Source organism: Triturus cristatus, chromosome 10 (genome assembly GCF_964204655.1).
Source record: "Triturus cristatus chromosome 10, aTriCri1.1, whole genome shotgun sequence".
Classification (NCBI taxonomy): domain Eukaryota; kingdom Metazoa; phylum Chordata; class Amphibia; order Caudata; family Salamandridae; genus Triturus; species Triturus cristatus.
This window is the reverse complement of record NC_140593.1, coordinates 1,097,908,487-1,097,933,108: the sequence shown is the minus strand read 5'-3', so window position 1 is coordinate 1,097,933,108 and position 24,622 is coordinate 1,097,908,487. Positions and strand designations below refer to the sequence as shown.

Below are 24,622 nucleotides of genomic sequence, written 5' to 3'. Positions count from 1 at the left end.
TTGGGAAGATTACTATGTTCGTTTCTTGCCAAGACCTAGGTGGAATTCCACATACCTGAATCCCAATAAATAAGTCGAGTAATAGAGGCATTATACTATTGCCCATAATTTTGTAGAACTCAAGGGGTATTTTATCCGGCCCAGCTGCCTTTCCCGTTGCGAGTTCTGCTAGGGCAATTTCTAATTCAGTTTGGGTTATATCTTGATCTAATTCAAACCTCGTGGTATTATCTATACCTGGTCCGATTTCATGCTCGATTGCCCATCTAAATAATTTTTTTTTTATTGTGTGAAGATTTAAAGAATCCTCATTTTTATATAGTTTACCATAATAATTTTGAAAAACTTCTAGAATCGATTCTGGTGTAGTGTAATCTTGGCCATCTTGTTCGATACGCGTGATAGAATTAATAGATTGGCTCTGGCGAGTTCGGAGTGCTAACTGCTTACCCACCCTATCCCCCATTTCATACATCTTATTTCGATGTGATTGGTATATCTCAGCCTGCCTTTGGGTGAGTTTATTATTAATCTCAGCTTTAAGTAGCGCCATTTCCCTTACAATTGGACCACCATCTCTACCTTGAGCAATAAGCTTAGTATGTTTCTCTTCTATTTCCGCTAATTTTCGTAGCTGTAAGTCATTATGGCTTACCTCCTCTTTCTTCTGTCTGGCTACATAACTGATTGTCTCCCCTCGTATTGCAGCTTTGAAGCAATCCCACACCATGCCTCTGGACGTGCTATACCGATTATCGTCAATAAATGCGCCCAATTTTTCATATAAACTACATAATCGTTGTTTACCAGTAGCTTCCTGTCAAAAGACCAAATTGTGCGGGGTCTATACATGTTATTTATATATACGGTGAGTATTAGAGGATTATGATCCGAGATAATCTTTGGTAATTTACTAATTTGTGCAGTACTCGACTGAGTTTTTGATATCCAAATATAATCAATACGGACATATTTCTGATGTGGATAAGAAAAATATGTATATCCAGGGTCTAAACCATGCTTCAAATCCCATAAATCAACCAGTCCTAAACTCTCTTTTAATTGGACTGCGGCATTAAATACCCTTAATATAATAATTCTAATGTTCCTACTTGCTTGCATCTGGCGCAATCCTTATATATTCAAGAGTGCACACACACAAACAAGCATTCCTCGCATTTTTTTTTCAAATACGTCCCGATTCTGTTCCTCTCAAACATACACTACATGTCTTCACATCTCAAACCTCGCGATCCCGCCCACACTCACCTCTCTCCCGTTTGTAGCTAATTCTGTCCTCTATTGTATCTAATCACTCTCTCTTCCATCACTCTTTCTATTTCTAATCTGCCCTCTTTGCGCCTCTCTACCTCTTTCTGTAACCTGTTAGGATCCCTTACATATCTATATCTGTGCTTACCCCTTCACCCTCTCTATATTTCCGTACTTTTAACCCTCTGCTCCTTCCCCTCACTCTTCACCCCCACCCCCCCTCCTCCCCCATTTTCCCTCCTCTTCCCTCGGCAGAAGGCCCCACGGCCTGAGAGCTTGCAGTGGCAGACAGTGAGCACTGCAGTGTCCCAAGCATATGCAGAGGCCAGCAGGGTCGAGGTCAGGGGAAGAACAATACTGGCCTCCAAAGAAAAAGTCAGTTGACGTCCTTCAACCTCACCTGGGCACCAGGGAGCCCACCACCTCATCCCCGCCCATCATGGACAATGTCCCAGCAGGCGGGCGGGTAGGGGTGGATTTGCAGAGGCAAGTGAGAGAGGAGGAAGACAATCAGACCCCACTGGGAGGCCAATGGGTGAGAATGGCACTTTGTACCTGCGTTCCTCCACGGCAAACACCAACAAGACGACACACAGCGGCAGGCCTCCAATTGGCCATTCAGGCCCCATCAGGCAGCTTGACAGTTGCCAAAACTGAATAATACAGACAGACAGCAACGGCCAACATGCTGCCAAAAACCCGTCACTCAGCAGACCCTCGAACACTTGCTCACGTTATCAGTCAGAACCTGAGAACCGGTACTCTCCTTGACAGTAGAGAAGTGCCGGTACTCAGCTTGGTAAAAATAAAAAGTGCCGGTACTCAGTACCAGCGAGTACCGGCCCATTTAAAGCACAGCTAAAACACTTGATATTGTTATTCTGGAGGCAAGCTGGCCAAATTGTAAAATGAAATCTACAGCTCCTACTAAACATTTAATTGGTGAAAGTTTTGGTTTATAACAAACAGACAATAGCGGAACTACTAACTGTGTTAAGAAACTAATATTTAAATAGGTTACCATGCCTTAGGTTCCATACTCCAAACACTTCATAAAATATAAACACAGCTGCATCTGGGGCATTACAAACAAATAATTAATATAACAAATGGGATACTATTTCTATTATTTAAATAAAGTTTTTAAAAGTTACCTTGTTGTATGACAGTTTCTCCAGCAATATGTGTAACAGGAAACATAGCATCAAATATGTCACTGGAAATAAAATAAACATAGGATGACAGTTTATTACCCACAATTGCATGCTGTGACACTTTCCAGATATATTTAAGTTAAACTGTTCTTGATGGTTTAAGATAACTATGGCAGTCATTAATATAGCCTTATGTAAATATGTAATTGGTCTGTAACAATGCCTTAATTATACAGACCTTTTTTTTATTTTATTTTTTATTGGCATTTCAAAATTATACAAGTAGAAACCAAGAAAATAAACCCCCCAGACTGTCGCACAACAACATCCATCATCCAGTAATCGCTTAGTTTACAAGTTACCAGTAGTTAACATTTATGACAGGTATATTACGATGCACAACTACTCCATTGGATTTGCTTGTAAATAGTCAATCAAGTATGACCAATAGTCGCTTGGCTCCAGTGGACAACTCCTCCGCGTAGGTTTGCAAAGCTTCTCTACAATATGTCAGATCCTGTAGCCATTGTCTAATCTTTGGCGAAACTTTACTATCCCAGTACAGCGAAATTCTACGTTTTGCGAGCAGCAAAGCAATTACACAGAACTTGTGCTTCCTGGAGCGCACACCTCGAACTAGGCCCAGCAGGCAGGTGCGAATGGTACATTCAATATGTGTTTCCACCATTTTCCCCAATTCTCTCGTAACGTTTGTCCAGTACTCATTCACTTTTGCGCAGGACCATGCAAGATGTATGAAGTCAGCCTCATCCGCCTTACAGCGCTTACATTTCGCATCTGTTCTTAGGCCATATGCACATAACCTTGCTGGTGTATAATGTGTTTGGTGTAAGTATTTATAGTGCACCATACGTAAATTTCCGTTTGGCGTAAGCATGCCGGTGAGTGTGCATGTCATGACCCATTCCTCCTCCGTAGGCGGAGTCGCTAGTACCTCATTCCACTTCTCCATCGCATGTGCTGTCGTGGAAGCTATATCCTCCTGCAGTTTAACATATAATTTAGATACCATGTGCACGTTGCTAGGTGTAGTAAGCATCCTCTGTAATGCTGACAGCTGAGGTGGTTCTGCAGGATAGGAGGGATATAGCTTTTTATTCGCATGCTGCAGTCCATAATATGTGAATCGAAACAGTAGTGTTTGGTTACTGATGTATGTAAGGTCGCTGGGTGCCCTAAATTTACCATCGTGATACAAGTCCCCCATTTTATCTATACCCACAATTTTCAACTGGTCCAGGCCCACTTTTTCTTGAGAGACTGATAGTTCTGGATGATGCAATAATGGTAATGCCGGAGCATACAGCGACAGTTTGCCTGCTAATTTCCCCATTTTGACCCAGGCAGCATTTGTCGTGTCTATAGTGTTTATATCACGATTATGAAGAGGGGGCCTCCGATGATGAATGATAGCTGATAGTGGTATAGGGAGCGCGTCACCTTCCTCTATAGGTACACGTGTAACATAGGGGACCGTATGGTACCAATAGTACGCAAACTGTGCCTGGGCACATAAGAAATAAAGCAAGAAATCTGGGACCGTAAATCCGCCACGTGAGTATGGTAACGTAAGTGTGTGCATTTTAATACGGGCCTGTTTACCAGCCCATATCAGTCTTGTCACTATTGCAGACAATTGCTTAAAAATCACTGAGGTGGGAGTGATCGGTATGTTATTAAAAAGATATAGGAATTTAGGCAAGACTACCATTTTAACAATCGCTAGTCGATCGGCCAATGTCAACGGTAGTTGTATTCATCGTCCTATTTTGCCCTCCATGGAATCCAGTGCTTTGCCATAGTTGGTACGAATCACTACCTCCGGGTCCCGGTGATACCAGACTCCCAGATACTTGACCGGGTCTGATTGCCATTCCAGAGGGAATTCAATTTGGTGTGGGATCGTTGAGTCCATTAGAGGTATTATGAGGGATTTAGACCAGTTGATTTGTAGCCTTGAATGATGACCAAATCGAATATATTCCCCGAGTAGAGGGGCCAGATGTTGCTCCGGGTCGCGCACATATAGCATCATGTCGTCCGCATAAAGAGATATATGCAATGGGCGTTGCGGAAATTGGAGTGCCGAATAATGATGACCCTGCCTTATTTTACAGGCAAGCGGCTCAAGTGCTAACGCGAAGAGCAAGGGGGACAACAGGCAACCTTGCCTCGTCCCCCTTGCTATCGGAATGGTCTCTGATATATAGTTGTTGACTTTAATACCAGCCGTAGGTGCAGTATACAATGTTTGCACCCAACGTAAAAAAATCGGTGGGAATCCCATACGTTTCAGCACAGTGTGGAGATATGGCCATTCAATAGAATCGAATGCTTTTGCAGCATCCAATAGGACCGCAACAGCTTTGGTACTAGGAATTAAATAATGTGATAATGCAAATAAAATTCTGGTGTTGTGAGATGTTGTTCTAGTTGGGATAAACCCAGCTTGATCTGGCAATACCAGCCTGGTCATTAGGGGTTGTAATCTGACGGTCAAGAGTTTGGCTAATATTTTGGTATCAACATTTATGAGAGACAGCGGCCTATAAGAGTCGCAACATTCAGGATCTTTGTGTGGTTTCAAGAGTGCAACAAGCACAGCTTCTCTCAGCGTGGGTGGTAGTAATTGCTTATCGTGTGCATCTCCATACATCTCAACCAGATGTGGCGCCAATTGATCTACAAAATATTTATAGAATTCGCAGGTGAACCCGTCAGGGCCAGCTGCTTTCCCATTAGGCAGTGACTTAATAATTCCCGTGACCTCTTCTACCGTGATGGGCAGAGACATATATTCCCTATGTGTATCAGATAGCCAAGCTATTGCCACATCCTCCAAGTAGTCCATGACCTCAGACGGTGTGGCTGTGTTCCGCGCAGTATACAATTCGCCATATGGTCTCATAAATTCGCGCAGTATCCCCTTCGCATCATGGTGTAACTCCCCCTGTGTATCTAGGACTGCCTGTGGCGGACGACCTGTACATATCTTGGATGCCAATACCCTTCCTGGCCTACCTCCTTCCCCGTAAGATCACGCTATCTGGCGTTTCGACACATAATTCAGTTCATCCTCTGCGTATGTTTGATATTCCGATAGCACCACCCGAATGTCACCTAATATTTTCACATTTTGCGTTTTTTCATACTCCCGCTCTAGTGTTTTTAGTGTGCTCTCCCGTTTGCTAAGCTGTTGACGTATGTCCTTTAAAATACCAGCGCTAGTACTAATACAAACCCCTCCGATCGTCGCTTTAAAAGCTTCCCAGAGTAAACCAGGGTCCTCTGTACTGGGTTTATTCAAGTCAAAATATTCAGTTATAGCTTGACTGATAGTATCGGTAAACACTGAATCCAACAGCGCTTTCGAATTAAATCTCCAAGTGTAAGGGGGCGATGTATAGTTTGGTATGTTAATAGATAGCAACACTGGGTTGTGATCAGAGAACGTTCTAGGCATGTGGCTCACATCTCGCGTCCATAACAGTACCTCACTAGTACCCAACCAGTAGTCTATAAGAGACCAGCTATTGTGGGCCGCTGTGGTATGTGTGGCCTCCCTTCTACCCGTATTCTGAGTTCTCCAGATATCGTGGAGATGTGCTTCACTCATAATATTACGCACCACCTCCACTGCTCTCCGATGTGGCTCTCTAGACGCTGTTGATCTATCTAGGTCATCACACAGTGCAACATTGAAATCTCCCCCCCAGCATATAGCCATGCCCGATAGGTCATTTATCTCACGGCAAATTTCATTATAAAATTCCGGGTCGTCCACGCTCGGACCATAGGTGTTGATAAAAGCTATTCTCTGACCCCGTAGTTTCCCCGTGATGATGACGTAGCGCCCTAGTTCATCCTGTATCGTACGATCTACCTGTAGTTGCGTCCCTTTTTTTACCAAAATGAGGACCCCTCTGGAGTAAGAGGAATATGATGAACTATATACTGCTTCCGCCCATTTGCGCCCAATATGACTCGTAGACCTAGGAGCAATGTGAGTTTCCTGAAGAAACGCTATGTCAATGTGTAGTCTGTCGAAGTAAGCAAAGATTTGCCTGGTCTTTTTCGGGTTATTGAGCCCCCTGACATTCCAAGTTATCATATTTAAATGTGCTGGCCGCAGCCTATTTTCGGACATAGTTAAAGAACGATATGCTCCTGGGAACGTACGGTATTACCCCTTCTTGTACATCGTATGTGATTGAGTGGAAATCTGGCAACGTCAGGCATGTAACAATATAGCTGGACATCCGCAATGTTTTTCAAGTACCACAGTCTGCATAACATTTTCCAACCCCGCCCTCTCCCCCCACCCACTTCAGCACCCCAACCATGCCAAAGACAAACCCCTAATACAGTAAACAACATAACAAAACCACTTTGTGGGGATCACCCGCTTGGGGGTACCGCCAAGTGCACACAACTCCACCCACTACTAGTGGATGCGGTCAGGTAAACGTTATGTATGCAGGTCTGCTCTCGACCGGTAGCTTATTCAGTAGTTTGATAACACCACATCCCCATATATATCTGAAAGTCACATGTTATAGAGCAAAGATGCCTCACCATCTGCTGTGGTTGTTACAGATCTTAGCTTCTTCTGAGTAGCTTTCTACAGGGACACCCACCCCATCCTCGCCTAGGTTTAAAAGCATAGCAGAGTATTCCATTAATATAAAAACATCCTATCCATCAACATCACCAAGCTCAATATCCCATGTGCACGATATGTGTATCTTCCTCTGTTATCTACATCGTCTTTTGTGCACCATCCTGAAGATACTGACTTAACTCTTACCACTCTACCATTAATTATTCTATTACTTCAACATCGTAGAGGTTCGCTTGGTGAGAAGCATAGTCGTATAGACCTAGTAGTTGGTGTCAATGTAGTGCACATGTCCAGCCACACAAAAACATCCATGACACCCGTTGATCGTATTGCATACAACACACTTCCATTTCTCGCTCTGTTGTGATTTATATGAAGACTGCTCTCATTCAGAATCGAGGTTCTGCCCAGCTTGCTTAAGCTCCTGGCGCTGTCCAATCAATTTTTTAATAAAGTCTTGCGCTGCTTTCGGAGAATGGAGGACCGCGGAACGGCCATCGTGAGTCACTTTCAGCCGGGCCGGGTAGAGCATTCCATACTCCACTCCCATGTCTCGTAATTTCTGTTTTACGATATTGAATTCCTTCCGTGCTAGTTGTACTGTCATGGTGAAATCTCGATAGAATGCCAACGCATTGCCCTGGTAGATTACCTGCTGCTTTTCTCTTGCCATACGCAATATGGCATCACAATCCCTATAATTCAGGATCTTGGCAACTATAGGTCTCGGTGTGGTACCTGGCGGAGGTCTTGGCGCCAAAGACCTATGCGTGCGCTCCACTATAAGGACCGTCGAAAAGTGACTGGCACCAAACACCTCACGGAGCATGTCCTCTACATAGGTCTCCATCCGTCCCATATTTGTGGATTCTGGAATTCCCGCGATTCTGATGTTATTGCGACGGGACCTCGCTTCCAAGTCCTTCACCTTGTGCTTAAGACCTTCCACCATTTCCTCCATTTCCCTGCACTTAAAAGTTGAGGTTTGCGATTCGTCTTCTACAGTTGTTATACGCCTCCCAGCCTCATCCAGCCGTTCCCCTTGTTTATCCAGTTTTGCCGACATATTGTCAATCCTATGCGTGAGGGAATCCAGTTTGCCATTGATGTCCTGTAAGCTTTGCTGTATCGCCTTGAGAACATGTTCCATTGCGTTGTTCGTCTCATTTCCCCCTTCCAATTCTGTATCCGAGAGCGCCGTTGCACCTTTGGCTTGTTGTTTTGTTTCAAAGGAGAGTTTGGATTGCTGCCTGTCCGGCTTTCCCATGTTGTCAGTAAAGAGCCCCAAAGATGGCGGCACACGCTGCACTTTACCACCACCTATGGGAAGGCAGTGTGATCTACGCGTCACTTTGCAGCTTCCTGGGCCCTCAGTCCTTCTCACAGCCCAATTAAATCTAGCATTAAGATGTGCCACGCAATAGTTTCACCCGTGGAGAACAGATTGTAGGTGCAGCCGGCATCGTAGTGCCCTTTACGTAAAACAGCCTCGCAGCTACATCGGACGTTCAGTAGCAATCGTAGCTCGCTATTTGTAAGTCACAGGATCACTGTGCGCCGTAACGCCCCACTGCTTCATGCGCATCTAGTATCTCTAGGATTCAGGACACACACCGCCATGCGGTGCGCAGCCATTTTGTCATACGGGAGTCCACTGTCCCCACGTTACATGCATGTACCCAGTTACAGCTATCACGCAGTCTCTGGGGAACCAGCACCCTCCAAGTGTCACAGGTCCAATGCTTTACAGCGAGCACAAGTTCCCAGGATGCCCCACTGCCCAGCCGTGTGGTTTTTGTAAGCTTCGCCAGGGATAACCTAACAGCACTCACCTACTACACACAGCAAACCAGGTGCCTCTGGCATGTATGGTGCTGACCTGCTTGTTGGATGAGGCTCAGCTACCTTAGTGCGTCTCAGTAGGCATCACCGCCGGGCCTCTGCATCGCCCCGCGTCAGCGGATTACTCATTGTAGTAGCGGAGATTAGTAAATCTGGGCATACTGCAAGCGTGGGTCGCCATTTTGTGCTGGTGTACCAATCCGATCTTCACGCTGCAATCTGACTTGCCGGACAGCCGTCCTCACTGCGCGATAGTGTTGGGCATACTGGCAGCCGCTCCCCCGCGTATGCACCCTCCAGTAGCCAGAAGCGAGTATCGTATACGCTGCTATTCGGCCGGGAGCGTGATCAGCATCGAAGCGATCGTAGTGTCGGGTGCCGCCATCTTGTCTCGTCCGCTCGTTGCTCCGCGGAAACACCACAGAAGAGCTTTATTGCAAGTAAACGGTGTGCCGCCAGCCTCAGAACCCTCGCATCTTGTACACGAGTTCTTCCGATGTCGATATCTGCCGTTTTTAGTCAAATACAGCCCTGCATGTCGGCCGTTTCTGCCAGTGCGCGTCCCCGACCAGCTCAGCTGTCTCAGAAGCCAGCCATTCCGCCATGTGCCCTCTAGCGCCCCCAATTATACAGACCCTAAATTGTGAAGACCATTATGCAAAAACCCTTCATCACATTACTACACTCTCAAAAGATAACTAAAAATGATACATGATCTTATTTAAATGAAATATCACAATTGTGTGATATTTCCCATCCTCAGTGAGAGTGCATGATATCAAGGTCAGGAAACAATTCGACAGAATAAATAAACCGACCTGGAAACCAGCTGGTGGTGATAAAGTGTTACAACAGATGCTTCTTTGGTGCATACAAAGGGATGCCTTGATTGATTGACTGACTGATAATTGGACGGAGCGGGTGTTGAGTAGGATGCACTTGAGGTGGTTGTTGTTGGTGGTCGGCTTGGCGGGTGCGGTGCAGGTCCGGAAGCAGGTGAATCGGCAGGCTTGGCAGGTGAAGGGTCCGTGGGTGAGTTTCGGGGTGGCTCGGTAGCAGGCGGGGTTCCGGCCGGCGTTGAGTGCGTGGAGGGTTGCGGCATTGTAGGTCCGTCGGGTGCGCTGGCATCGTCGAGGACCAGGGGTTCTGGCGCTGGGCGCGGTCCAGGCGTAGACGGGCTTGCCTTTGGCGCGCCTTCAGCGCACAATCGGCGCGCCCGCTGCGCGTGAATGCTGCGCGTACGTGCGGACTCTGCCATAAATGGAGAGAGGGAGGGAGGAGGGAGGGAAGGGCAGCTGGGAGGCGGGAGCGGGGTGGCGACTAGGAGGGGAGAGGGTACAGAAGAGAAAAGGGGGGCAGGGCCGCGGGGGAGCAGCAGCAGGGAGCGGGGAGCGGGGAAAAAAACAGCAGGAAACAGGCGGCAGAATAAGCGCAAAAAATTAGAAAGTACAGGGGCACAGTGGGCGAACAAAATAAGGCACAGAGCAGAATACACCACACAATAAGGCACAGAGCAGAATGAATAAAATACAACCAAGAGGCACCTAGGCCCTGGGGGCAGCGGCGAGCAGGCGGCAAGAGCAGGGGGGACCGGCGCACTCAGGAGGAGCCACGCGGCGGGAGGGGCGACCGGCTCTGACGAGGTCAGGTCAGGTCACAGCACTCCGTCGCGTGTCCACCCTCTAAATAGCCAGTGGGAGGGAGGGGCAGCTGGGAGGCGGGAGCACGGTGGCGACTAGGAGGGGAGAGGGTACAGAAGAGAAAAGGGGGGCGGGCCGCGGGAGAGCAGCGGCAGGGAGCGGGGAAAAAAACAGCGGGAAACAGGCGGCAGAATAAGCGCAAAAAATTAGAAAGTACAGGGGCACAGTGGGCGAACAAAATAAGGCACAGAGCAGAATACAACATACAATAAGGCACAGAGCAGAATGAATAAAATACAACCAAGAGGCACCTAGGCCCTGGGGGCAGCGGCGAACAGGCGGCAAGAGCAGGGGGGACCGGCGCACTCAGGAGGAGCCACGCGGCGGGAGGAGCGACCGGCTCTGACGAGGTCAGGTCAGGTCACAATATTTAGTATGCCCATAATACCTCTACTGTCAAAATACTAGGTTTTAAAGTAGATGTTTTCTTGGTATGTTTATCGTCACTTAATTTCAAGACATTTGCTTGAAAACACAGTAAGATAAATCAAACGTCTGCAGTTAGAGTTCCTATAGCGCTTCCGGGTACAGGAATTTACATAGAGAGCGAGAGAGAGACGAAAGTGGGCCCAAACGGATAAAATGGAGCAAGCTCTGAGGGACTAACTCATCACATGGGCAAATTAAGACTTTAGAGGGATCAAATTGGCCAAGGGGGAAGCCGAGGTGCCACCTCACAAAACCAGGTCTGAATCTGGTAAAAGCAGTCTGTCCCAGGAGCTATCCATCCATTCTAGGTATGGCTCCAATGTTGGTAGTGATTGGCTTTTCGCATAGTCCTTAACAGTGATTTTTATCATCTCAGTCTCCTCCCTAAGTCAATGTTTCAAAGTCTTAAAGGTCATCTTGACCCAAGTTAGGTCAGCATTAGACCTAGCACAGAGGCGAGAAAAGAGGTCTGGCTTCACCAGGTTGGACAATTCTGCTCTAATATAATGAAACTACGAGACTTTCAGGTCTCGTTCACTTGATAAACAGTCAAGGATAACCTCCCTATTAAAACCAGCATGCGGGTTCGCCCAGATGACACACCACGGATGGGGGAGGAGGGGGGACACAATCCTCCACATAGTCAACCCCAAGCTCTTGGTGTACGATAAAGGTTGAACAAGTGGGAGGCACACCCAGCAAATGCATCAGCATCCTGTTCTGTTCTACCTGGAAGGTGGTAGTATTCTAGTATCCCCATAAGCCAGCCCCATACGTAAGTATGGGGGGACATTTGGTCCTATACACTTTCAATAGCAGGGGCCACTGATTTAATTACAATGTGAGTGGCTAAATTATAAATGTACCCGGCTGCACTCGCAAATCTATAGGAGGCTTTAAAATTGCAAGGTCCCGAATTCCCCCTGGAATCAAAAACAACAGCGAGGTACGAAAATTCCTGGGTGGAAGCAACAGGATATCCCTGTAGGCATACACTTCGCATCTTGCGATGTTTGATGCCACAGGCCCTGGTGAATGTATTAGACCGATTAGTGGCAAAGCCAAGTGACACCAAAAAGCCAACAAAGTCCTGAAATAGTGTGTTTAGGCTACTTAGGGTTCCAGCAGTAGGGGCTAAGACTAGGCCATTTATATCTAAGAGAAATAAAACTGGGGCCAGGACACAGCCCTGGCGCACCCCCTTCCCCAGTTTAAACTATCTGTGTGCTCACCAAGGGACCAAATCTAACAGACGCTGAAAGGTCGCATTATAGGGCACAAAGAAAATCGATGAGGATGGTTTCCCACCGCTAATATCTTTCAAAGCTGTTGAAGGCGCAAGACCGGTCCCTAAAGGTCAGACAGATGGAGTCTTGCTTAATGATGGTATACTTACTAATCAACAAGTATAAATGAAGACATAGCATCACTATGCCCAGCTCCTCTTGAAAACCTCCGACTGCATGCCGACACCCTGACCTAGGACAAGAGGTGCTCCAACACAACCCTACTAGCAATTTTCACGGCGGTATCCAGTAGTGAAATTGGCCGATAGCAACCTGGGGACTGGATCTCACCCTTTTTAAGTCTTGCCTAGGCAGAGCATGTGCTGTCTCTCAAGACATGCTGTCTCTCAAGACATGCTATATCTCCATATGGTCATTCAGCACGCCCATCGTTTTTGATTGGTCCCTTTACGTGCTTTTCCAAATTCCTTTGTTTTCTTTGGGGAATAGTTTACATTTGTCCCTCCTTTTGCTGTTTTGGTTTCGCCCTGGAGACTGTCCCTGTTTCATTGATTATTTCATGATCACCCATATACTTTAATGTTGCGCACTACTTTTTCTTTTGCCTCAACTTTTTTTCTAAATTTCCTGCTCATGATCCCTACTTATAGCTCGAAGCTCTGCCCCACCTTCCCACTTTCAATTTACCTGTTGTCTGTGTTGCCCTTAGCCCCTTCCTCCTCTCCTTATGCTGTCCAAGTTGAAAATTCCCCACGCCCGCTCCCCTCCTGTTGTCACTGTGAAGCGCGTCCATGCCTCAGGCAAGTTGAACATGAGGCGACATCAAAGTGCACACTCCCTGTCTCCCGCTTTCAATTCAATGTTGGCTATGTCAACGCGTTCTCGGTCCCAGTGCGCAATGGCCCCTCCTCCTGTCTGGGCATCACAGCCTCAGAGTTCCTTCAGGTTATCCATCTTTACAACTTGTTAATGTATTGCCTAGGTTGCCTGTATTGCTACAGGGAGGCTGGGCGCTTTTAGTGCACAGTGTAAAACATTTAGGTACACTGGCACCACACTTCATTTTAAATCTCATCTAGTGCTTCTTCTGTCGTTGTTGCTTACTCACTCTCACCCTCACCCCTCCCATCATTGCTTGAATGTTCCACCTGCCCCTCCTCTAATTTCTGCTTCTTTAACTATCTTCCATCCAGGAAATCGAGACCCTCTCCAGCAAAGCTGTACTACATGGAAAAATCATGGAAGTTGACTACTCAGTTCCAAAAAACTTATGGTAAATACACACCTCTTAATTCCATTAAAGTGAACACAAGGGCTTCCTTCCTTCTACCCACCTCTCCCTTCCAGTTGTGAAATACACACAATGCAGGTCGCTGCGTCTTTTGTTGCAAGTCTGACGGTAAATATGCCAGGGTGTAATAAGACATGCTCTTTCGGAGTGCCACAGGCTCCTCAGATTTTTAATACTATTGCATGCATCAAGCTCATTTTTCTAAAGGTTGCTTCAAAGAAATGCCATTTAAAGTTGCTTAGTAAGGAAAATGCTATCTACCAGTATGCATCTGTTCTTGGCATGTAGCGATGTAGATTCATATACTGAGCATAGATCGCCATCTGGTGTTGGGTTCGGATGTTTGCAGTTTGTTTTTGTTCGAAGAAGTCTTTGTAGTCACGAGATAGGTGACTCCTTCTTACGATGATAGTGCGCATGGGCATCAACTCCATCCCTAGATTGTTTTCGCCATAAAGGGTGATGATGGAGTTAGTAAGAAATAGAAAGAGATGTCCATATGTGATGCATCTAAGTAATATAACACTGCAACAGATAAAGGTACCCGGGGAGGCGGGTGGGAGTATATGAATCTACAGCTCTACATGCCAAGAACAGATGCATACTGGTAAGTAGCATTTTCCGTTCGAGGCATATGAGCTGTAGATCATATACTGTGCATAGACTATACAGCAGTTTTGTTTGTGGCAGTGGCTAACCTGTATCTGTTGCAGTGGTTTGAAAGAGTGTTCTTAAAACAGCCTGGCCCACACTAGCTTCTTGTTTTGCTTGCAGCTCTACACAATAGTGTTTTGTAAATGTGTGCGGTGTAGACCAAGTTGCAGATTGCAGATGTCGTCTAAGGGAATGTTCCCTAAGAAGGCCATAGACGCCCCTAGTTTGCGCGTAGAATAAGCCCTAGGGGGAATTGTTAATGTACGTTTGGCTTTAAGTTAGCATATTGGGCATCCTACTTAAACACACCTTTCCGCTCAGCATAAAGCATACCTGAACTGACCCACTAGGGTGCTATGCGGCGGTCTCGGGGCAATGGGAGCGGCGCACTCTCACACTACTAGCAGCCTATATTCCGCCGGGTCTCCAGACCCAATCCTACAAGGACCTGGGGGCCTTCATACTTTCCCTTCCAGAAGGGCAACTCGTACTGGGTGGGGACTTCAACGCAGTAGTATCGGGCCTACTTGACCGATGTCCACCAGGAGATATCAGTGTAGGGAGCAACTGGCTCTCAAACTTCCTCAAGGACTTTGGCCTCAGGGATCTCTGGCGGATGCGCCATCCTGGTCTCCAACAACATACTTTCCTCTCGGGATCGCATTGCACCTTCTCCAGGTTTGACTATATCCTTATGCCTGTGCAACAAAACAAGATCGTACAAGAAGATAGACACCTGGCAAGGGGCATTTCTGACCAATCCCCTTTGTGGGTCCATCTAACAGTTGGAGACAAAAGGGTCGGTTGTGTAGCTCCTATTAACCCTTGGTATCTCCACAACCCCGGAGTCAAAACTATGCTCATCCGAACTCTTGACCATTACTTCCAGGATAATGAAGGCACAGTCGACTCCCCCACCACCCTCTGGGAGGCGTTTAAAACGTTATCAGGGGCCATGCCCTCTCGGCAATAGCCGGGTTGCACTAGGACAAAGATAAAGAGATGACTTGTATTGAGCAGGACCTCCTCCGCCTTGAGGAGGCAGCGAAAGACGGGGATGATAAGGCCGCCATACATAATTTGCAACTTAAGGCGGCAGAATACAAAGCAGTTGCAACTGATGCTGCCAAAACCCTCAATAGGGACAGAGACGGACGCCTATACGACCAAGGAGACAAAGCAGGCAAGCTAATCGCTTGGCTGGACAAGAAAGAGATTGCGAAAAGGCAGGTGACAGAGCTCAAGAGTAGCGCCGGTATTGTATTGACGGAACCCCACAACATAGTGCTCGAGTTTTTTAATCATTTCAGACAAGTGTTTTAGAGCAGTTTGGAACTACCGCAGGAGGACTCCTACGCACTTCTTGTAGACATCAAACTACCCATCCTCGCTGACTCAGATAGGGAAGCCCTAGATAGTGCGCTGACAAATAATGAACTTGCTACAGCAATAAGAGGTCTCCGGTCTGGGAAAGCCCTAGGCCCCAACGGACTTCCCATTGAACTTTATAAACTTAAACCCGACAAGCTAGCCACGTACCTCAGGAAAATGTTTGAGGACAGTAAAGAACTTGGCATACTCCCGCGTGATCAATGTATCGCCACGCTGGTTACCATACATAAGGAAGGGAAGCCAAAGGATGAATGCTCCTCCTATAGACCTATCTCCCTGCTAAATGCGGAGCCCAAAATCCTTGCCAAACTATTGGCGAACCGGCTAAGACAGGTAATAGACAAACTGGCCCACCCCGACCAGTCGGGCTTCTTCCCACACCGCAATGCCGCGCTCAATTTGCGAAGACTGCACGGGGATTGGGGCGTCAGGCCACCATTCAGGAAGACGCAATAGTGGTCTCGCTAGACGCCATTATGGCGTTCAATACACTTGAATGGGCGTATCTAATGGCGGTCCTCAAGAAGTCGGGCTTCGGCCCCAATTTTATTGGATGGGTGCGGCTCCTCTACGCAGAACCATTGGCCCAAGTGGTAGTAAACAATAAAGTTTTGGAGGTGTTCACTCTTGGCAGAGGAACGTGACAGGGATGCCCCTTCTCACCTCTACTCTTCGCCTTGTCCCTTGAGCCATTGGCGGCCTGGATACGACAAGACCCCTCCATCAGGAGACTCAGGTGGGCTGAAAGATGGGAGGATCGAATCTCCCTCTATGCAGATGACATCCTTCTATATCTTGCCTCTCCCCAGAAGTCGCTGCGGGTTGTCCTATATATCTTCACAAATTTCGGGAGAAACTCTGGCTATGGAATCAATTTGAGCAAGTCGCTCTTATATGTTCTGCACGGAGATCCCACCCCCCTGCCGAGGGGCTGCCCCATCCTGACAGCCACAGACGGCTTTAAATACCTGGGTATTTTCATCACAACCGACGTTAAACTCCGCTATGAGCGTAATCTTCTCCTCCCCCCTTTACAGAGGTTCAAAAGAGACACCACTACATGGAAGACGCTGCCACTGTCTTTACTGGGACGAGCAGCACTTTTTAAAATGATGACATTACCGTGTTTCCTCTATGCCCTTCAGAACTTCCCAGACCTAGTTCCACCCAGGTCCTTCAAAGACATCGAGAGCATCCAAAGAGATCTACTGTGGGATGGTAAACCGCGCATAGCGCTTCACAAGCTCACGCTCGGTTGGTACGACGGAGGCATAGGACTCCCAGACATTAAAAAGTATTACTGGGCAGCACATCTTGCAGCCGTAAACCATTGCACTTACCGCGGTGCGGACGACCCGGGTTACAGGATGGACAAATGGTTACCCCCAGGTGGCAGCTTCACTATGGCGCTCTACTCCAGGCCCAACAAATACTTACTAACAGGACCTACACAACACTCAGTACAGCTCTGGCACATGGTCAACCGCAGATTAGGCTGGGCCAAAAAGCTCACGCTCGCCACTCCACTGTGGGACTCCAAGTGCCTGGGTACACTTGGGCAGACTAAGGGCTTTGATAAATGGGACCTAATTGGGCTCTCTCGCATCAGGGATCTGTGGGGAGCAAACGGGGTGGTTTCATTCGCCTTACTCCAACAGACACACGAGCTAGCGGACTCAGAATATTTTAGATGTATACAAATCAGACACCCCCTCCAGGCTAACATCCCCACAGGGTCCTCCCCTCCAGCGTACTCTCCTCTTAAGGATAGATTGCTGGATGGGTACTTGTCAGACAAAGCCATCTCCCTCACGTACAAAAAGCTCAACCATAACACTCCGGACCCCTTAATCTCACTGAGGGAGAAATGGGGGCGGGACGGCCTCGAGTTGGATGATGAAGAATGGCAGGAAACACTGTCCTCGCCTAGGGAGGTCGCTTGTCCAATTGAAAATTTTACACCAAATCTATATCTCCTGCCCTAGGCTGGTGTTGATGGGTAGGGTTGAAGAAGGGTTGTGTAAGAGACAATGTGGCTTAGAAGGCTCCTTTATGCATATTATATGGGTGTGTGGGCTAATTCAAGACTACTGGGGAAAAGTACATGAATGTATGAGTGCAGTCTGGGGAGTGGTAATTCGGCCGGAAGCCAAGAGATGCCTCCTAAATGTCTGGTAGCCCACGGACCTTAACACCAAGGGCAAACTCTGGGCGACTCTTGGTCAGATGGTGGCCAAATGGAACATTGCCCGTCTGTGGGGAGCGGCAACAGCACCAACACGGAGTGCCTGGAAGGCAGATACGGACTGGTGTATGGTAAGGGAGAAGACTGTATATGTAGCACGTGGCTGCCCCCGAAAATGGATAGTAGTCTGGACTAATTTTAAAACTTATCGTAGCAATATTTGTGAACCCCCAATTGTCCCCGCCACAGACGAACTGTTTTCGCCTTGATGTGTGATCAATGAGCCCCTTGTCCTGCCTCATGTACCATTATATGCTATGTAACTGCTCGACTTGAAAATGTGTGATGCTGCTGTGACCCACGATTAACTGTAAGTGATGACAAGAACCTTTTTGTTTAATAAAAACAGTTTAAAAAAAAATACGTTAGCATATCTGGATGCACTTAACAATCTACCGTGCAATACCTGCTTTTGAAATGGGATTGCCTTTATGAGGTGGGGAGAAAGCAACAAAGAGTTGTTTAGTCTTTTGAAAGGATTTAGTTATTTCAATGTAATAGAGTAGTGCCCTTTTAACGTCTAGCGTGTGAAGAGCCCTTTCTGCCACTGAGTCTGGTTGAGGGAAAAACACTGGTAGTTCAACAGACTGGTTAAGGTGAAAGGCAGACACAACTTTAGGGAAAATTTTTGGATTAGTCCTGAGAACCACTTTGCTGTGATGAATTTGCAAAAATGGCTCTTGTATGGTTAGTGCCTGAAGCTCACTCACTCTTCTAAGAGATGTGATGGCTATAAGGAAGGCTACTTTCTAAGTGAGGAATTGTAGTTCACATTTGTGCAGAGGTTCAAATGGTGAGCCCATGAGCCTTGTGAGGATGATATTAAGATTCCACACTGGAGAGGGTGGAACTCTAGGGGGAATTATTCTTTTAAGTCCTTCCATAAAAGCTTTAATAGTGGGTACTCGAAACAGAGAGAAGTGTTGTCTGTTTTGCAGATAAGCTGCTATTGCAGCTAGATGTAGTCTTATAGATGTATATGCTAGGTTACAGCATTGTAGGTGTAATAGATAGCAAATAATGTTTTGAGTGGAAGCGTCTAGTGGATTGATTTGATTGTTTGTACAGTAAATTACAAATCATTTCCACTATGCAGCGTAGCATGCTCTGGTAGTAGGGCGTCTAGCCTCTTTAATCACTTTCATGCAGTCTGGCAGAAGATTAAGGTAGCCAAACTCTAAGACTTTAGATGCCAGATCGCAAGGTTGAGTTGATTGGGATCTGGATGCCTTATCTATCCATTGGTCTGAATGAGAAGTTTGGGAGAGAGGTGTAGTTTTTGATGAGGAACTGCTGACATTTCTAATAGGGTTGTGAACCACGGTTGTCGAGGCCATGTGGGAGCAACTAGGATTAGTGTGAGGGAATGCTGTCTGAGCTTCCGAACCACTAATGGAATGAGTGGGAGAGGCGGAAAAAAGTAAGCATATTTCCCTGACCAGTTCATCCATATCACATTGCCTGTGGACAATTGGTGTGGATACCTGGATGCGAAGGTTGGGCATTTTACGTTTTGGTGTGTGGCGAACAGATTGATTTCTGGGTAGACCTACATTTGAAAGAATGGAAGAAGAACTTGAGGATGAAGTTCCCATTCGTGGATCTGTTGTTGTTGACGACTGAGCAGATCTGCGATTTGATTGTGTACTCCTGGGTGGTGTTCGGCAAGGAGATGTATGTTTTGTGGAATGGCCCATTTCCATATGAGTTGAGCTAAATGTGAAAGCTGTAGAGTGTGTGTCCCTTCCTGCTTTTGTATGTAGTACATTGCTATCATGTTGTCGAAACGGACTAAGACAGTTTTGCCTACTAGATGGAGATGTAAGCATTTTAGTGCAAGATAAATTGCCCGTAATTCCAAGTGGTTTATGTGGAATTGTTTTTGTAGTGTAGTCCATATGCCTTGAATGGTAAGGTTTTGGAAATGAGCTCCCCAGCGGGCGAGGGATGCGTCTGTTAGCACTATCTGTGGAACCGGGTCGAGGAGAGGCCGCCCTTTGGAAAGATTTTGTGTGTTCCACCAGTGCAGAGAGCGATATGTGCACTGTCCACCAACACCCGATCTGTTAGCTGACCTTGAGCCTGGGTCCACTGGCGTGCTAAGCATTCTTGTAGAAGACGCATGTGGAGTCTTGCATAAGGGACGTTTAGAATGCAAGAAGCCATCATCCCGATTAATCGCATTAACACTCGAGCTGGCAATGAGTATTGAGGCTGAAATTGTGATATTAGAGCCTGTATGTTGCGTATTCTGACCGGGTTGGGGTATGCTAGAGCTTTGGAGGTGTCTATTGTAGCTCCTAGATACATTTGTGTGTTGGATGGTTGAAGGTGGGACTTGGTGAAATTTATGGTGAATACCAAGTTGTGAAGCAATTGAATTGTTTTTCGGGTGTGGTGAACGCAGTTGCTGTGTGACTTGGCTTTTATGAGCCAATTGTCCACATATGGGAACACGTGAATGTGTTGTCTTCTTAAGTGAGCCGCAACTACTGCGAGGCACTTGGTGAAGACCCAGGGTGCTGTGGTCACCCCGAACAGAAGGACTTTGAACTGGTAGTGCTGACCGTCCACCATGACCCTGAGATATTTTCTGTGAGTTGGATGAATGGGAATATGGAAGTAGGCGTCATTGAAATCCAGAGTGGAAAGAAATTCACCTTGTTGAAGCAATGGGAGCACCTGTTGGAGGGTGACCATGTGGAAGTGATCTGACTGAATATAGAGGTTTAGTGGTCTGAGGTCCAGTATTGGCCTGAGAGAGCCATACTTTTTTGGAATTAGGAAATATAGAGTAAACCCCTGTGCCCTGATAAGGCAACGTGACTGGTTTTATTGCATATTTTTGCAACAGAGAGAGAACCTCTTGTTTTAGGAGAGTCAGATGTTGTGAAGACATTGGACGTTGTCTGGGAGGGATGTTTGGAGGAGTGGAGGTGAGTTCTAGGCAATAAGCATACTGGATTATTTGTCTTACCCACTTGTCTGTTGTGATGGAGTTTCAGACAGGTACGAACTGTAAGAGACGTCCCCCGACAGGAGTGGAATGGTCAGGGGGTAGTGAAGGGAAGTCACTGCTTGGTGTTAGGGAAATTGCGGGTGTTGTTACCTCTGGCTCTTCCCTTATTATTGTTCTCTCTGTATCCTCCCCGAAAATATCCTTTGGGGGAGGTGGATTGATTGGGGCTTTTGTAAGATGAGGAGGGATTTTCTGATGACATTGTTTTGGAGCCACCCCTGTAAAAGGAGCGGCGAAAGGAACCACTGTTGGAAGGGAGTTGCAAGGCCCCCATGGACTTCGCAGTCTTGGTGTCCTTCTTCATTTTCTCCAATGAAGTATTGACTATAGGTCCAAAAAGAGGCTCTTGATCGAAGGGCTGATTGAGTATGGTGGTTTGAACTTCTTGCTTGAATCCGGAGATTCGAAGCCAAGCGTGCCTACGCAGTAATATGCTGGTGTTAATGGCACGGGATGCTGTATCAACCGCATCTAGGGCGCATTATATGGAAGTGTTAGTTATCAGTTTGCCCTCTTGAATGAGTTCATTGGCCTTGTTTTTGTGTTCCTCTGGTAAATACAGCATTCGTTTTTCCAGCTCGTCATAGTGCGCTCTGTCACAGTGCGCTAGGAGAGCTTGAGCATTGGCAATGCGCCAATGGTTAGCAGCCTGTGACGCAATTCTTTTCCCTGAAGCGTCTATAAGCTTTGACTCCTTATCAGGAGGAGGGGCATTGCCTGAAGCTTGGGAATTAGCCCTCTTGCGTGCGTTGGACACAACAAAAGAGTCTAAAGGTACCTGGCCTTTGCTATACACTGGGTCTGTGGGAGCTGCTTTATATTTTTTATCCACCCTTGGTGTAAGTATTCGGGCTCTATCAGGGTCTTTGAATACTTCTGTCGCGTGCTTTACCATGCCTTTTAGCACAGGCAGGGTGTGGGTGGATTTTTGTGAGGGTGCGAATGTTTCCACTAAGAAGTCCTCTTCTAGGGGATAAGTGTGTAGTTCTACCCCATGGTAGTGAGCAGCCCTAATAATAAGATGTGCAAAAACAATGTTATCATCAGGTGGTGATGGCTTGGAAGGATACCGATTGGGGTCATTGTGTAGATCTGGATCTTGATCATAGTCATCCCATGGGTCTGGGTCCTGTGGTATGTTATGGTCGTCATCATCCCCTAGTGTATCTCCATCCCCACCATCATCAGCATCCTGTGGCACAGGTGAGTGTGTAGGTGATGGTGAGTTTGCTGGTGAGATAAATAAGTTAGAATCAGGAGGAGGAGACTGAGGTATATAAGGGGGAGAAGGGTTAGTACCCATGTCCTTGCGATTGAGCGGTATGGGAGGATCCTCTGGAAGGTCTAGTTTCCGTTTCTTAGGAGGTTTGGCTAGAAGTTTGCCAGTTTCGGGGTCAATATGCAGTGCTTTCTGCTTTGGATCTGAAGATTCTAGAAAAAAAAGGTCTTTGAGTGGTGTGTCTTGTTTCGGCGCCGAAGGCTTGGCCACAGAGTGTTCCTTAATGGGTTTAAGCTGTGAAGGTTTTGCAGGTGTTTTCGACTACGAAATCTTTGGTGAGGGAGTTTTCGGATCCGAGATTTTCTTCGGCTCCAAAGCTTTTGGTTTGTCCTGTTTCAGTTCCAAAGCTTTCAGTTTGTCCTGTCTCGGCTCCGAAGCTTTGTCTTTTGGTGGCTTCGGTGTTGGGGTTTTCGGCGTCAAAGGTGTCTTCGGTGCTGGCAATGAAGTGTGGGGTACCGGCTTGGTTTTAGACTTCGGTGTCGAAGGTGTATGTTCGGTGCCGGAATGGGGCCGACTCGACCCTGAGTCGGAAGGCTTTTGTTTCAGTTTCATAGCCGGGCCCGAGGGCGGGGCGTCTGAAGTATGTTTACGGTGTTTACCTGAGCCCGAGGGCGAAGATGTTACCAGAGCCTTAGGTTTGGGTTTGGTGGTGGGCTGGGTGGTAGTACTCACTGTCCGCTGAGGCAGGGTGAGGGTCTGCTCATCTACCGCAGAGTAGTCTGCTTCAAACACGGAGAAATCCTCTTCTGTAGGTTGGAGTTCTGGATGGACGTTCGAACCTGCTCCAAAGATGTCTGGAATCGAGCTGCTGCCGCGGGACATTTTTTTCTTTTGCAGAGTTTTATATAGCGCGAACTTGACCCGAATCCAATCGGGTATCAGAGCGCTTTACATAGCACCAGTTACGTTACATGAGGACACACATTCACTTTTTTGTTAGGCACGGGGAGATTAAGTGATTTGCCCAGAATCAAAGGATGTTCAGCGTCATTACCGAGACTCGAACCCAGTTCCCCAGGTCCGAGGTCAAGCACCCTAGCTGTTAGGCCAACTCCTCTCCCCTGTAGTGTCGTCAAGCCCGACGATCCCGGATGGTTTTCTTCGACGGGAACAATGTACAGGCCTCGCAGTGCCTTTCCTTGTGCTCGGGGGAGAGGCAGAGGTTGCACACTTTGTGTAAGTCTGTCTGTGGGAATTTAGCACCACACCTGGGGCATTTTTTAAACGGAGTCCGTTCCATCGACGGCCGTCGTGGTCGGTGCAGGTAGGCCCAATGGTCCGCGTCGAAGCTCTTGGTCGAAGATTATTTGAAGTTGGAAAATGCGCGTCAAAAGGGGAACGCGATCGAGAACAATACCGTCGAGCGGTGAAGGACTGCGTGTCGAAGGGGGTTCGAAGACGATACCAACTTGGAGAGCAGCAAATCACATCCGAACCCGATGGCGGAAAAAACAATCTGGAGATGGAGTCGATGCCCATGCGTACTATCACGGTAAGGAGGAGTCACCTATCTCGTGACTACAAAGACTTCTTCACACAAAAACAAATTACAAACATCCGAGTCCAACACCAGATGGCGATCTATGCACAGTATATTATATACAGCTCCTATGCCTCGTATTTTTCAAGTTGCAGTATTTGTGTGTACATTTTATTTTTAAACCAGACACTAACCAATTTTGTTATCGTGCTAATGCACGCATTTTCATATAATATAGGTGCATTCTGGTAACATTCTGGCGAGCATGAGTGTGTTCAATTTTGGAAACCTGTATACAGTTCTTATGCTGTAGCCATGGTCAGAAATACAAGTGGCACTTACAGTTCATTCCATACAATCCCAGCAGAAGTTAAGATTTTTGGAGAAAGGAGAGTTGTGTAGAGCTTTGCAATCTTCACAATGTTAGCACTATTGCAAGAAATGCAGTGAGTTTGTGTGAAAACATTTTTGCCCAATCCTCTTCGATGATGACTTGCTGCTTCGGCATCTTTGCTTTTGCGCAATCCCTTAGCTCTCTTAATGGACTCAGATTCTTGAGTTGCTGGGCCCACCTGGCTTTGTTGGCCTCTCATGTTGTCTTCACAACAAAAGCCCCAAACAAGCATTGAAAATGCAATAGGCCTCGCCTTTTATTAAGTTAAAGCCATTTGCTTTGCTATATAATACCATTAGCAAAGCAAATGGCTTTAACTTAATAAAAGGCTAGACCTATTGCATTTTCAATGCTTGTTTTCTCCTTCTGTCCCCTTCGCTGCCCCTGTGATTCTCTGCCTTTTTTTTCTCCTGTCCCCTTCGCTGCCCCCGTGATTCTGTGCCTTTTTCTCCTCCTGTCCCCTTCGCTGCCCCCGTGATTCTGTGCCTTTTTCCACTTCTGTCCCCTTCGCTGCCCCCGTGATTCTGTGCCTTTCTCCTTCTGTCCCCTTCACTGCCCCGTGACACAACCACACAGAGGATG

General features: G+C 47.0%; 1 protein-coding gene across 2 annotated transcripts in view; it reads right to left on the bottom strand.

The window, feature by feature from the left end:
- PRKAR1B (protein kinase cAMP-dependent type I regulatory subunit beta) overlaps window positions 1-24,622 on the bottom strand; it is a 679,190-nt gene that overhangs the window by 287,699 nt on the left and 366,869 nt on the right. For both annotated transcript variants that reach the window (XM_085629322.1, XM_085629323.1), the window contains exon 5: window positions 2,427-2,488. In XM_085629322.1, coding sequence (XP_085485448.1) covers window positions 2,427-2,488 — 62 coding nt within the window. The remainder of the gene's footprint in view (window positions 1-2,426; window positions 2,489-24,622) is intronic.